This window comes from Heptranchias perlo, chromosome 5 (genome assembly GCF_035084215.1).
Source record: "Heptranchias perlo isolate sHepPer1 chromosome 5, sHepPer1.hap1, whole genome shotgun sequence".
Taxonomy (NCBI): Eukaryota; Metazoa; Chordata; class Chondrichthyes; order Hexanchiformes; family Hexanchidae; genus Heptranchias; species Heptranchias perlo.
This window is the reverse complement of record NC_090329.1, coordinates 27,323,763-27,339,673: the sequence shown is the minus strand read 5'-3', so window position 1 is coordinate 27,339,673 and position 15,911 is coordinate 27,323,763. Positions and strand designations below refer to the sequence as shown.

Genomic DNA, 15,911 nt, shown 5'->3' with positions numbered 1-15,911 from the left:
CTCATTGTAGGAGGCCACTCTGTCACCTTGGACAAAGATTGTCCTCCACCACCCTCCTCCTAACAATAAAATTCACCAATTGCACACTTACCCCGGTGTCCAGACACATGTACCTATCTTGCGGACCCCCTCAGATGTACATCTTCCGGATGGGGGCCGCCATAGCTGCAGTCATGACCTCCTCGGAGGGCGAACAGCATCACCAGCCTCATCGGCCACACCGTCCACCTCTCACACGTGGAGCTCCACAACACAGTGCTGTGACACATCCACCTGCACAGCAGGAGGGAGGGCAACCGCAGAGAGAGATGCGTCGCAGAGGGCACTACCCTCGCCACAGACCGAGGCTCAGCTTCCTGGACCTCTCTGAGCAGCAGTGCACACGGAGGCTCAGAGTCACTCGACATGTAGTCGTGGACATCTGCAGCCTCCTTCATGCCGAGCTGTTCCCGGCTGGCCCGAGCACCATCTTCTTACCTGTTGCTGTCAAAGTCACCACTGCCCTCAACAACTTCTCCTCCGCATCCTTCCAGGGTGCCACCGGGGACATTGCCGACGTCTCTCAGGCATCTGCACAAAAGAGCCCTGCAAATACACCTACACCCACTCTGCAGTGACACAATGGGTGGCATCAGTTGTGGGTCTTCATAGTGATCCTCAGGAAAGGGCATTATTGCACAAACCAGACAAGATTCGCAAAGACGTGGCAGTAGTGGTGCCAATATAATATGTAATGTGAGTTGATCAGAAATTAAATATAAGTAAAAACCATGACAAACCCTCAAATACCCTTCTGCATCCCCTTCATGCTCACGACACGTTTGCCTTACGCTGCCTACTGCACATATGTTATGCATGCCCTGTGGCTGCAGCACAGGTAGTGGCAGGTTGAGTGAGGCTGACTGTGAAAGAGATGCATGAGAGGGTGAGTATGAGATAGAGCCATGAGATTGTATGAGGATTGGGTTGAGTGGTAGTGGCGGGATGAGTATTGGCGAGGTGAGTAAGTGCAGGTAAGATGAGGATGAGGTTTGAGTGGGTGTGAGGGGTGATGTGACAGAGTAGTGTTGGCTGTGCAGAAGTAGATGTGGGGTGGGGGCGGTGATGTGGCAGATGGAGTGTAGGGGAATGAGTAAGTGTACTCACTTCAGCTGACCTACTTAGGCCATTGGAGCGCCTCCTGCACTGTATGCAGGTGGGCGATATGTTGGTGGTACAGGTGACCTCCTCTGCCACCTCAAGCCAGACCTTCTTGGTGGCAGAGGCAGGCCACTTCCTCCCGCCCGCCGTGGGGAAGATCTCTGTCCTCCCCCTCCTCCTCACCCCATCCAATAAGAGCTGGAGTGAGGCATCATTAACCTGGCAGCAGCCTTCCCCCTGGGCTGCTCCATGCTGTCATTTTTCCTATTTCTTGCAGCATCTGTCAGTGGAGGACTGCCCCTTTAAATAGAGCTCCTCCAGCTGACAGACCTTACTGAGCATGCACAGCCCGTCCGCCGCGCAACTTAGCAGCGGGGAATCCGGAAGACCAGGTAAGTGGATCCAATCAGCCTGCGATTGCGTGCGGAGCAGACTGATTTCACCGGGCGCCCCCGCCGTGAGCCCACCGCCATGGTAATATCGGGCCCATAAAGTGGCATCCCTCAAGGGTAATGATTAGGACCACTGCTCTTTTTGATATATATTAATGACCTGGACTTGGGTATCCAGGGCATAATTTCAAAGTTGCAGATGACACGAAACTTGGATATGTAGCATAAAACGAGAAGGATAGCAACAGACTTCAGGAGGACATAGACAGACTGGTGAAATGGGCAGACACATAGCAGATGAAATTTAACGCAGAGAAATGTGAAGTGATGCATGTTGAAAGGAAGAATGAAGAAAGGCAATTTAAACTAAATGGTACAATTTTAAAGTGTGTGCAGGAACAGAGAGACTTGGGGGTGTATGTACACAAATCTTTGAAGGTGGCAGGACAAGTTGAGAAGGCTGTTAAAAAAGCATATGAGATCCTTTGTAAATAGAGCCATAGAGTACAAAAGCAAGGAAGTTATGCTAAACCTTTCTAAATCACTGGATAGGCCTCAGCTGGAGTATTGTGTTCAATTCTGGGCACCACACTATAGGAAGGATGTCAAAGCCTTAGAGAGGGTGCAGAGGAGATTTACTAGAATGATACCAGGGATGAGGCACTTCAGTTACATGGAGAGACAGGAGAAGCTGGGGTTGTTCTCCTTAGAGCAGAGAAGGGTTAAGTGGAGATTTAATAGAGGTGGTCAAAATCATGAAGGGTTTTGATAGAGTAAATAAGGAGAAACTTTTTCCATTGAAGGGTCAGTAACCAGAGGACACAGATTTAAGGGAATTGACAAAAGAACCAGAGGTGAGATGAGGAGAAAGTTGTTTAGGCAGCGAGTTAATATTATCTGGAATGCACTGCCTGAAAGGGTGGGGGAAACAGATTCTTTCAAAAACTTTCTAAGGGAATTGGATAAATACTTGAAGGGGAAAAATTGCAGGGCTATGGGGAAAGGGCTGGAGAACGGGACGAGACTGATTGGATAGCTCTTTCAAAGATCCAGCACAGGCACGATGGGCCGAATAGCCTACTTCCGTGCTGTAACATAATATGATACTATGATCACTTTCCCAAATGCTCTCTCACTGAAACATGCTCCACTTGCCCCCACGTCATTCCCCAGAACTAGATCCAGCACTGCTTCCTTCCTCGTTGGGCTGGAAACATACTGATTAAGAAAGTTCTATTGTACATATTTCAGGAATTCCTCCTCATCTTTCCTCTTTACACTGTTACTTTCCCAGTCTATTTTAGGATAATTGATGTCCCTTTGCTCCTCTATCTCTTTCCCAATATTTGGTGCCCTAGTGTTTACACCCAGCAGTGTAACAGCTCCTCTCCTGTTCCTTAACTCTACCCAGATAGATTCTATCTTTGAACCCTCAAGCACATCATTCCTTTCCAGGGCTGTAACAGGATCTTTGATCAATACTGCCACACCCAATACTGCACAAGCAACTTGTGTTTGAAGCTCACTAATGTTATTTGCCACGCTCTGTGCATTTACGCATATGCACTGCAAATCCACCTTAGCCTGCCTTGTATTTCTCCCCTGTCTGATCCTGCCTATTTCTGAAAATATAATAAAGAGTCGTCAGCATGGACTTCAAAAGGGAAGGTCATGCTTGACCAACCTTATTGAATTCTTTGAAGAAGTAACTTAAAGAGTAGATAATAAAGTAGATGTAATATATTTTGGATTTTCTAAAGGCCTTCGATAAGGTACTGCACATTCGACTCATGACTAAGGTCAGAGCTTGCGAGTCAGGGGAAAAGTAGCAGAATGGATGGCAAGCTGGCTACAAAACAGAGAGTAAGGGTTAAGAGTAGCTACTCAGACTGGCAAAAGGTGGGAAGTGGTATTCCACGGGGATCGGTGCTGGGACCACTGTTGTTTACAGTTTACATTAACGATTTGGATTTGGGAATTGGAAGTACAATTTCAAAATTTGCGGATGACACCAAATTGGACAGTATTGTTAATACTGAGGAGGACTGCGACAAAATACAAGAAGACACTAATAAACTTGAAGAATGGGCATGTAATTAGCAAATGAATTTCAGTGTAGATAAGTGTGAGGTGGTGCATTTTGATACGAAGAATAAGGAGGCCACATACTGCTTGGGTAATAAGAGTCTAAATGGGATAGAGCAGCAAAGGTATCGAGGAATACAGATACATAATTCAGAAAGTAGCAACACAGGTTAGTAAGGCCATAAAAAAACAACCTGCAGGGATAAAATTGAAAAGCAGAGAAGTGATGTTAAACTTGTACTGAACCTTAGTTAGACCACACTTGGAGTACTCTGCACAATTCTGGTCTCCATATTATAAAGAGGGCATAAAGGCAGTGAAAAAGTTGCAAAAAAATCTTACAAGGATGTTACTAGAATGGAGCGGTTATACCAATCAGGAAAGATTGTCCAGGCTGTGGCTCTTTTCTCTAGAAACGAGAAGGCTGAGGGGTGACCTGATAGGGGTCTTTAAGATTATTAAAGGGTTTGATAGGATAGATGTAGAGAAGATGTTTCCACTTGTAGGGGAGTCCAAAACTAGGGGCCATAAATATAAGATAGTGACTAATAAATCCATGAGGGTTTCAGGAGAAACTTCTTTACTCAGAGAACTTCTTAACTCAGTTAGAGTGTGGAACTCGCTACCACAAGAAGCAGTTGATGTAAATAGTCTCGGGGCATTAAGGGGGAAGCTAGATAAACATACGAGGGAGAAAGGAACAGAAGGATATGCTGATAGGGTTAGGTGAAGAGAGGTGGGAGGAGGCTCGTGTGGAGCAGAAACACCGGCACGGACCAGTTGTGCCGAATGGCCTGTTTCTGTGCTGTACGTTCTATGTAATTCTATGCAAGTATAAGTCACATTAAAAATTGAAAAGCTTCCCCGTTTGCAGGTTCTTAAAGATGATGTTCCTGATGTGCATGAATGATGGTTAAATGAGTTGAAACTCAAATTTTAAGATGAAATATACAGTTGTAGGTTCGGCGTTCCCTTGTTTACGCTGAGTTCCACCCATTTACTCCCATTTTAAGTTCAGGCATGTTCTAATGAGTTTGGAGGATATTTGGGCGTAACTTGACATTGGCAAAATGGACACAGCTTTAGTGCATTTTCTGGTCTAACTTCCGGTTTGCGTCCAAAGTGAAACTCCAGGCCTATATTAAGATAAAATGAAATAGCCATAAGGTCATGGCAAAAAATGGGTATGCTTTAACATTTGGTTTTTGCCTTGGATAAAACTGTCACTGTTGAGAAATACATCAACTGCCTGGTTTATTATTTTAAAATCACAAGCTTTCGGAGATTATCCCCTTCGTCAGATGAATGACTCATTCATCTGACGAAGGGGATAATCTCCGAAAGCTTGTGATTTTAAAATAAATTTGTTGGACTATAACCTGGTGTTGTAAGATTCCTTACATTTGTCCACCCCAGTCCATCACCGGCATCTCCACATCATGGTTTATTATTGCCTGCGTAGTTTTCTTTGATTAGAACACTGTCCTGAAGTCTTACCAATAATGTTAAATGACTTGAGTAATTAACAAATGGCTCTTGAATCATTGTATATTTTGTAAAAAAGTCAAAGGCCCCGATTTTAATGGAGGTTGGGGGGGTGGGAACGATGCGCATGAGCCCCGAAGCGGGTGGTGCACCCGGACGTAACTGAGAGGACGAGACCCGGCCGATTTTAAGAGCTGGGCCTCATTTCCATGAATTTTCTTCGACTCCTGCCTGAGCCCAGCCAGATCCACTCCCTGGCCGTTGGGCAGAGCAGTAATTCGGCGGCAGGAGGCTGCAGCTTGGGACCTATGATTATGGTCTCCAGCAACCAGGTAAGTGGTGAGTGTGGGGGGGGGAGGGGCATGGGCCAGGTGTAGGGGGTTGGGGGGAGCACTGGATGCGATTGGGAAGAGGAGAGAGCCCAGGGAAAGGAGGGCCCAAGGCTTCCTTGTGAGTTACGGAGGAGAACTCCCGCTCCTCCTGGCCCACCAGAAAACCTAAAATAACATTTTAAAACTTACCTGGCCTGATGGGGAAGCCATCGCTGCTCCCCCACACAAGCCTCCAATTAAAATTGCAGATTGGGTCCAGATTATGTCACTGCTCTCATTTTAGCTACCCCCCTGCCCATCCCCCCACCCAGTTTCTGCCAGGCGGGAGGAGTTAAAATCAGGGCCAAGGTCTCCGTTGTGTATTTGACTCTCCCATCTCAGCCATCTTTCGCATACCATGCCTCCCCAATCCTACAGTATATATGAACTATACTGTGTTTTAGATGCAACAAAATGCTCTGCATTTACAAATTGCAGTGATATTTTAGAAACTGTGGAGTTGAAATTTCTACCAGTGATGTTATTGTAAGAACACAATCCCTCTCTCCCCTATTGTAGCCTGTTTATTTTAAATGGGTTAACAGGGGAGAGAGGAGTCTGATATGAGTATGCTAAGTGTTCGATCGGTCACCTCAACAACAGTCATATCCATGAATCTGACAAGTGAATTAACCTTCCATCTGCCACGTACAGACTTCTGCAGTGTGTTGAGCTAGGTTTTTAGCAGGGTTTAAGATAAAATAATATTGATCTCAGCTAGGGCACAGGTAGGGATGCTGGAAAATGTCCATGTGTGAGCATGAGATGAGGACAGGATTAGGTTGAACAACTTGCCGGCAATCACTGGCAGACTGATCCAAGATTCAGTCTTGGATGAGCAGAACTTCCTCCAGCTAAATATTAGGAAGATATTAGGCCTCAGGCCTCATTAGCATCGAACCGGCAGCTGAGGACACTGATAGGCAGCTCGCGGTGAAGCGGAATGGATGATCAGGCCGCTGTTATGCCAGCAGGGGCGCTCACGAAGGTGATTGAAGGGGGGTGACCAGGAAGGTGGGCGGCCGGGTCGGGAGGTAGCGGTGGGCGGCCGGGTCGGGTGGTAGCGGCGGGCGGCCGGGTCGGGTGGTAGCGGTGGGCGGCCGGGTCGGGTGGTAGCGGCGGGCGGCCGGGTCGGGTGGTAGCGGCGGGCGGCCGGGTCGGGTGGTAGCGGCGGGCGGCCGGGTCGGGTGGTAGCGGCGGGCGGCCGGGTCGGGTGGTAGCGGTGGGCGGCCGGGTCGGGAGGTAGCGGCGGGCGGCCGGGTCGGGAGGTAGCGGCGGGCGGCCGGGTCGGGAGGTTGCGGTGGAAGATCGGGTCGGGAGGTAGCGGTGGAAGATCGGGTCGGGAGGTAGCGGTGGGCGGCCGGGTCGGGTGGTAGCGGTGGGCGGCCGGGTCGGGAGGTTGCGGTGGAAGATCGGGTCGGGAGGTAGCGGCGGGCGGCCGGGTCGGGTGGTAGCGGTGGAAGATCGGGTCGGGAGGTAGCGGTGGAAGATCGGGTCGGGAGGTAGCGGTGGAAGATCGGGTCGGGAGGTAGCGGTGGAAGATCGGGTCGGGAGGTAGCGGCGGGCGGCCGGGTCGGGAGGTAGCGGCGGGCGGCCGGGTCGGGAGGTAGCGGCGGGCGGCCGGGTCGGGAGGTAGCGGCGGGCGGCCGGGTCGGGAGGTAGCGGCGGGCGGCCGGGTCGGGAGGTAGCGGTGGAAGATCGGGTCGGGAGGTAGCGGTGGAAGATCGGGTCGGGAGGTAGCGGCGGGCGGCCGGGTCGGGAGGTAGCGGCGGGCGGCCGGGTCAGGAGGTAGCGGCGGGCGGCCGGGTCGGGAGGTAGCGGCGGGCGGCCGGGTCGGGAGGTAGCGGCGGGCGGCCGGGTCGGGAGGTAGCGGCGGGCGGCCGGGTCGGGAGCTAGCGGCGGGCGGCCGGGTCGGGAGGTAGCGGCGGGCGGCCGGGTCGGGAGGTAGCGGCGGGCGGCCGGGTCGGGAGGTAGCGGCGGGCGGCCGGGTCGGGAGGTAGCGGCGGGCGGCCGGGTCGGGAGGTAGCGGTGGAAGATCGGGTCGGGAGGTAGCGGCGGGCGGCCGGGTCGGGAGGTAGCGGCGGGCGGCCGGGTCGGGAGGTAGCGGCGGGCGGCCGGGTCGGGAGGTAGCGGCGGGCGGCCGGTTCGGGAGGTAGCGGTGGAAGATCGGGTCGGGAGGTAGCGGCTGGCGGCCGGTTCGGGAGGTAGCGGCGGGCGGCCGGGTCGGGAGCTAGCGGCGGGCGGCCGGGTCGGGAGGTAGCGGCGGGCGGCCGGGTCGGGAGCTAGCGGCGGGCGGCCGGGTCGGGAGGTAGCGGCGGGCGGCCGGGTCGGGAGGTAGCGGCGGGCGGCCGGGTCGGGTGGTAGTGATGGGCGGGGTGGGGGTAGAGGCAATGATTGGAGGAGGAGCAGTGGCTGGCTGCGGCAGTGTCCTTTGAATGAGGATGTTTCCCTTGTGGGAGAGACTAGAACTAGGGGACACAGTTGAAAAATAAGGGGTCTCCGATTTAAGACAGAGATGGGGGGAATTGTTTTCTCTCAGAGGGTCCTGAGTCTGTGGAATTCCCTTCCCCAGAGCGCGGTGGAGGCAGGGTCATTGAATATTTTTAAGGCTGAGTTTGATTGATTCCTGATTAACAAGGGAGTCAAAGGTTATAGTTGGTAGACGGGAAAGTAGGGTTGAGGTCACAATCAGATCAGCCATGATCTTATCAAATGGCAGAGCAGGCTCGAGGGGCCGAATGGCCTACTCCTGCTCTTAATTCATACGTTTGTATGTTCGTATGTGTGTTCTGGAGGAGCATTCCTGCTGCCTCAGGATAATCGAACTTGCAGTAGGGGCCTAATTTGCATATGCTAAGGGGCTAACGCCTGTTTCAGGCATGAACACTGCTCACCAATTTTTTGGCCTTTACCAATATGGCAGGCGGCGAACTTCCAGCTTGTAATGACCACGCGCTTCCATATTGGAGACTTAGAAAGCCATTTAGCGCCTGCAAAACAGGTGCTGTGTGGCCAAATTTTTAGACCATCATCTTTGGCTCCACCATGAACTCCATATCTTTGCCACTTACTGCAGCCTCCTCCCTGGCCACTGAATCAGACTGTTTGCAACCTCGGTTTCACATTGAGCTAAGCTGTCAATCCATCACAAAGACCGCACACATAATATCACCCACCTCTGCCCTGATCTCAACCCATGCATTTAAGGAGAAAGGAATAGAAGGATGTATTGATGGGGTGAGATGAAGTAAATAGAGTGGGAGGAGGCTTGTGTGGAGCCTCTTTCTGTGCTGTAAATTCTACATAATATGTAATCTGCAGCTGAATATACTTGTCTTTGTCACCTCCAGCCTCGATTATCCCAATCTCTTTTTGGCCAGCCTCCCATCCTCTATAAACTTCAGCACATTCCAAACTCTGCTGCATGTATCTTATATGCTATAAAGTCCCCACTGCCAATCACATATATCCTCACTGACTGACTTACATTGGATTCTGGTCCCTCACTGTATCAGATTTAAAATTCTCATCCTTATGTTTAAATCCCTCAATCATCTCACACCTCCCTATCCCTGTAACCTCCTCCAGATCTATACCCCACCCAAACTCTCCATTCCCTTGACTCTGGCCTCTTGTCCATCTCCCCTTCCCTTTGTTCCACCTCTCCACCTCCCTCTCCTCCTTTAAGACCCTCCTTAAAACCCATCTTTTGACCAAGCTTTTGATCACCCTTCCTAATCTCTCTTTCTTTGTCTGTTTTTCCTTGTGCCTCTGTGAAGTGCCTTGCATCATTTTTCAACATTAAAGGCACAATATAAATGCAGATTGTAGTTGTAAGCTCCCACATGATCACTGGTCACTTTGGCAAGGTATTCCAACATGAGTCAATACCCTCGGGAGAGGAGAGGAGGGGAGCAAAATGAAATGGAAAGAAAAGAGCATAACTGAAATGGTGAAACATGTACCTTGAATTGACTGCTGATGTAAGAGGGCTGATTCCAGGATCAAGTATTCACAGGGAGGGCAGGTCTGGAAATTAGGGGCTGCAGCCTCTGGTTTTTCATCCGGCAGTTTCTCAATCTGTGCTTCCAATTAGCCATTCTGACTTGGAGCATTCAATTACCAGATTAACCCTAAGCAGTAATTTAGTTGAATATTTCCATTAGCTCTAACTGTTATTGTCTGCTTCAGTTTATTCCCTGGGATGAGGTTGGGAGCCGACAGTCAGTTCAGCGACTTCCTCGATGGGTTGGGACCTGCGCAACTTGTTGGGAGACAGACGTTAGCAACACCTGCCATGGGTAAGTGATGAATTACATAGAACACTTATGAGGCTTTCAGGCCAGTATAGAGCTCATTAGAGCTGGATGGGAGAGCCAAGTGCTTTAATCAGTGCAGTATCATTTATTGCATTAATCACCTCAGCAACCATAGCCATTACTGTACAATATGGAAAAATAGTCTTTTTGGATTTTATTTCATTTAAACATTTTTTCAGTGACAAAATTTTTGATGTTATTCTTAGAATGTGACTGTTCTTTTTAATCATCTATTGTACAAAGAAATTGGATGCATATCCTGATGATTGAAGGAGAGAATAAATGAGTGATTCAAAGGGGAGAAAGGGAAAATTAGCACAGAGCGAATGGAATTTCTTCATAGAGTGCTGGGCGCTCACTGAGAATCTTTTTACACAGCTATTTGCTCACGTTAAACAACCCCAGCTTTTATCCGCACCTACCTACTGTCAGCTCGGATTTTGAAGAAAACTTCTGTGGCGTTCACTTTGTGTAGAAATTCAAGAGCTCCAATTGCTTAAAAATTCTGACACCTTCCCCCTATACTGGCTTATAAAAAACTGCAAGAGCTGGAAACATGACACAGAAACAAAATGCTGGAAACACACAGCGGATCAGTCAGCATCTGCAGAGAGAACAGATAATTAACACTTCAGGGATATAGCCCTATATCAGAACTGAAAAAAAAATCAAGTTGCACAAGCATTTTAATAGAATAAGAACAATGGCGAAGGGGAAAAATACAAGAGAGGAAGTATAAATGGAATGACCTGTAACCTGCTCAAAAGAAAAACAGGCAATGGATAGATCTTTACATCAGACAATGGACAATAAACTAAGGGCATTAGAATAACAAAGAGTGTGTGGATAATTCAGACAGTTTCAGGTGACATAAGAAACAATCAAGAAAATTGGAGACATTGAAAGTAGATCACTTCTGAAATTAAAATATGGCTAAATATGGTGGGGTCCACTGGGCCTACAGATAGAAGGATAGCAAGCCAACACCCAGGGCGCAGACTCCACCAGTACTTTGTTTTAAAATGCACACTTGGCATCACTTAATCAATACTTCTAAATTTACTTTGTTTTCTGTCCTACTCTTTTCAACCTTGGTGCTGTCCTGCACTACAGCACTTGGCCCTTCTCCTTTCCCCCACACGATTACAATCAATCCAGGACTGACAGAATAAAGGTGAAGAAGATCAGTTAGCAATATCGTTTTAAAAAATCTAAACCACGAATGGTTTATTTCTGGGAAGCAGCTACTACATTGACAACAATTGTGATTACCAATGTATGTTGAAGACTTCTGATTATGAAGATGAATGGTATTTTCTCTTGTTTTAATGTGATCCCTTTGCTGAATTCGTATTAGTATAAAACCCATCTGTTATCAAAGTTCCAGGTACATTTTAGGAACTTAAACCACAAAAGATGTTTTTCATGGTCAGTATAGGAGAGCTTATTTTTAATTGGTTGAAATATCCTCGGACATTTTTCCATGTTAAAGGCGATGTTTAAATGGAAGTTTCTGTTGTTGAATGTCTCCACTGGCCACTGACCTTCCATCACCTTCAAATCCAGCCCAAAGTATTGGAATGAAAGTAACTCAGATAGTCGGGGTTCCCCTGAAATGAGTTTTGAGCAATCTCTACCCAGTGACTGCAAGTCCATTTTGCAAAAGTGCATATGATTCAAAACTAATTTGGCAATCCCACTTAAAGAGGCCACAAGGATGGCAGCTGTGGAAAGTGTAAACTTTACCCTGTTGCAGTAGATACTGCCCTTCTGAGGGGGTTGGTGCAAAGTAATCAGAGTTTTATGATGGATTTTATTCTGGATTATACCTGAGGTGGAAATGCTTATGCTGGTGTCAAAAAAATTGAAAATATTCCATTCCTAATATCCCTCACCTAAAAGAGTACAAAAATGTACCAAATATTCTTTCCAGAAGTACTAAACTTTGTTAGGAAGTTGTAAATTTATGGTCCTACTCAAACTCATTACTTATTAGAATTCTGCAGTCTTTATATATTGTGCGTGCCCTCCTTCCTTTAAATGTCACTCACATGTGCTGGTCAGGGGCCTGAATGGACATAGCAACCTGTCAGGAGGCCGCAGATTCACCTGCTTTCATACATTATCACTGCAGACATGGGCAGAGGTTAATATTGGGTGTAGCTGCTTAACGTCTACATAAATAGATTGACGAATGCAAGCATGTTTTACCTTTCCAGCCTATTTGTTTCTAGCTCTCTTTATATGGTAGATGGCGCACAAACTTCATGTGTGTTTATAAAAAGTTAGATAAATTGCAGACTTGATTGCATGGAAGAGACTGAGCTTTATTGCCCCCAGCTGGTCAACCCAATTATACAAACGCGAGTGATTTGCCATTTGGGATTATTTTGAATTTGGTCAATGCAAATAATGTTACAATGTATGTTCCTTGTAATTTAAAAAAAATCTGTACTTGAATTGTACATCTCATTGAAACATAATTTTATAGGTTATTTAAAATGATAAATTCAGTACATTTTACAGAAATAAATAGGAATAGTGCTGTTTCTAAATGCAAGGAGAGCCGTTTATTCCAACAGGGAATGGTAGTTTGCTTTTTCACATCGTTCACCTGAGGAAGGAGGTAGCCTCCGAAAGCTTGTGAATTTAAAATAAAATTGCTGGACTATAACTTGGTGTTGTAAAATTGTTTACAATTGCTTTTAACAGAACCATTTAGTCAAATATAAATTGTTGGTTCAAACACTACATTTTTTTCCTCAATTTTGCAGGTTAATTTCACTCAATTCCTTGCATCCCCATCTCATGCAATATATCAGAGTGAAGGTAATCTGTTCCAATGTGAAAGATGATCTGTTCCAGTGTGAAAGATTATCTTTTTCATGGTGAGAGGTGATCTGTCCCTGATGAAGGGTGATCCGTTCTGGGACGTAGGGTGATGCATTCCGGGGGGAAGGGTGATCCATTCCAAGGGTAAGGGTGAACACTTCCACAGTGAAGGGTGATCTTTCCAGAGCGAAAGGTGATCTGTACCAGAGTGAAAGGTGACCTATTCCAGGCTGAGGGGTGACCTGTGCCAGGGTGAGGGGTGATCTGTCCAAGCTGAGGGGTGATCTGTTCCAAGGTGAAGGGTGATCCATTCCAGAGTGAAAAGTGATCTGTACCAGAGTGAAAAATGTCCTGTTCCAGGTTGAGGGGTGATCTGTTCCAGTCTGCAGGGTGAAGGGTGATCTGTTTCAGGGTGAATGGTGACATAGTAATGGGTGATCTGTTCCAGGTTGAAGGGTTTTGTGCTCCAAGTTGAAAGGTGATATGTTCCAGGTTGAGGGGTGATCTGTACCAGACTGCAGGGTGATCAATGCCAGAGTGAAGGGTGACCTGATCCAGGGTGAAGGGTGATCTGTTCCAGGTTGAAGGGTTTTGTGCTCCAAGTTGAAAGATGATATGTTCCAGGGTGTAGTGTGATCTGTGCCAGGGTGAAGGGTGATCGGTTCTCGGGTGAAGGGTGACCTGTTCCAGGGTAAGGGGTGATCTATGCCAGGGCAAAGGGTGACCTGGAGAAGGGTGATATGTCCCAGGGTGAAAGTTGATATGTCCCAGGGTGAATGGTGATATGTCCCAGGGTGAAAGTTGATATGTCCCAGGGTGAAGGGTGATATGTCCCAGGGTGAAGGGTGATATGTCCCAGGGTGAAGGGTGATATGTCCCAGGGTGAAGGGTGATATGTCCCAGGGTGAAGGGTGATATGACCCAGGGTGAAGGGTGATATGTCCCAGGGTGAAGGGTGATATGTCCCAGGGTGAAGGGTGATATGTCCCAGGGTGAATGGTGATATGTTCCAGGGTAAAAGTTGATCTGTTCCAGGATGTAGGGTGATATGTTCCAGGGTGAAGGGTGATATGTTCCAGGGTGAGGGGTGATATGTTCCAGGGTGAAGGGTGATGTGTTCCAGGGTGAAGGGTGATCTGTCCCAGGGTGAATGGTGATATGTCCCAGGGTGAAGGGTGATATGTCCCAGGGTGAAGGGTGATATGACCCAGGGTGAAGGGTGATATGTCCCAGGGTGAAGGGTGATATGTCCCAGGGTGAAGGGTGATATGTCCCAGGGTGAATGGTGATATGTCCCAGGGTGAAGGGTGATATGTCCCAGGGTGAAGGGTGATCTGTCCCAGGGTGAATGGTGATATGTCCCAGGGTGAAGGGTGATATGTTCCAGGGTGAAGGGTGATATGACCCAGGGTGAAGGGTGATATGTTCCAGGGTGAGGGGTGATCTGTTCCAGGGTGAATGGTGATATGTCCCAGGGTGAAGGGTGATATGTTCCAGGGTGAAGGGTGATATGACCCAGGGTGAAGGGTGATCTGTTCCAGGGTGAAGGGTGATATGTCCCAGGGTGAATGGTGATATGTTCCAGGGTGAGGGGTGATATGTTCCAGGGTGAAGGGTGATCTGTTCCAGGGTGAAGGGTGATCTGTTCCAGGGTGAAGGGTGATATGTTCCAGGGTGAAGGGTGATGTGTTCCAGGGTGAAGGGTGATGTGTTCCAGGGTGAAGGGTGATATGTTCCAGGGTGAAGGGTGAACTGTTTCAGGGTGAAGGGTGATCTGTTCCAGGGTGAAGGGTGATCTGTTCCAGGGTGAAGGGTGATATGTTCCAGGGTGAAGGGTGATGTGTTCCAGGGTGAAGGGTGATATGTTCCAGGGTGAAGGGTGAACTGTTTCAGGGTGAGGGGTGATGTGTTCCAGGGTGAAGGGTGATATGTTCCAGGATGTAGGGTGATCTGTTCCAGGGTGAAGGGTGATCTGTTCCAGGGTGAAGGGTGATCTGTTCCAGGGTGAAGGGTGATCTGTTCCAGGGTGAAGGGTGATCTGTTCCAGGGTGAAGGGTGATCTGTTCCAGGGTGAATGGTGATATGTTCCAGGGTGAAGGGTGATCTGTTCCAGGGTGAAGGGTGATCTGTTCCAGGGTGAGGGGTGATCTGTTCCAGGGTGTAGGGTGTTCTGTTCCAGGGTGAAGGGTGATCTGTTCCAGGGTGAAGGGTGATATGTTCCAGGGTGAATGGTGATATGTTCCAGGGTGAAGGGTGATCTGTTCCAGGGTGAAGGGTGATCTGTTCCAGGGTGAAGGGTGATCTGTTCCAGGGTGAAGGGTGATATGTTCCAGGGTGGAGGGTGATCTGTTCCAGGGTGAAGGGTGTTCTGTTCCAGGGTGAAGGGTGATCTGTTCCAGGGTGAAGGGCGATCTGTTCCAGGGTGAAGGGCGATCTGTTCCAGGGTGAAGGGCGATCTGTTCCAGGGTGAAGGGTGTTCTGTTCCAGGGTGAAGGGTGATCTGTTCCAGGGTGAAGGGTGATCTGTTCCAGGGTGAAGGGTGATCTGTTCCAGGGTGAAGGGTGATCTGTTCCAGGGTGAAGGGTGATCTGTTCCAGGGTGAAGGGTGATCTGTTCCAGGGTGAAGGGTGATCTGTTCCAGGGTGAAGGGTGATGTGTTCCAGGGTGAAGGGTGATCTGTTCCAGGGTGAAGGGCGATCTGTTCCAGGGTGAAGGGTGATCTGTTCCAGGGTGAAGGGTGATCTGTTCCAGGGTGAAGGGCGATCTGTTCCAGGGTGAAGGGTGTTCTGTTCCAGGGTGAAGGGTGTTCTGTTCCAGGGTGAAGGGTGATATGTTCCAGGGTGAAGGGTGATATGTTCCAGGGTGAGGGGTGATCTGTTCCAGGGTGAAGGGTGATCTGTTCCAGGGTGAAGGGTGATCTGTTCCAGGGTGAGGGGTGATCTGTTCCAGGGTGAAGGGTGATATGTTCCAGGGTGAAGGGTGATCTGTTCCAGGGTGAAGGGAGATCTGTTCCAGGGTGAAGGGCGATCTGTTCCAGGGTGAAGGGCGATCTGTTCCAGGGTGAAGGGCGATCTGTTCCAGGGTGAAGGGTGATCTGTTCCAGGGTGAAGGGTGTTCTGTTCCAGGGTGAAGGGTGTTCTGTTCCAGGGTGAAGGGTGAACTGTTCCAGGGGGAAGGGCGATCTGTTCCAGGATGAAGGGTGATCTGTTCCAGGGTGAAGGGTGATATGATCCAGGGTGAAGGGAGATCTGTTCCAGGGTGAAGGGTGATCTGTTCCAGGGTGAAGG

At 48.8% G+C, this 15,911-nt stretch overlaps 1 protein-coding gene across 13 annotated transcripts in view; it reads left to right on the top strand.

Annotated features, from left to right (window-relative positions):
- Positions 1-15,911, top strand: part of LOC137321665 (regulating synaptic membrane exocytosis protein 1-like) — a 984,914-nt gene that overhangs the window by 854,140 nt on the left and 114,863 nt on the right. For all 13 annotated transcript variants that reach the window (XM_067984176.1, XM_067984183.1, XM_067984175.1 and 10 more), the window contains one exon: positions 9,665-9,774. In XM_067984176.1, coding sequence (XP_067840277.1) covers positions 9,665-9,774 — 110 coding nt within the window. The remainder of the gene's footprint in view (positions 1-9,664; positions 9,775-15,911) is intronic.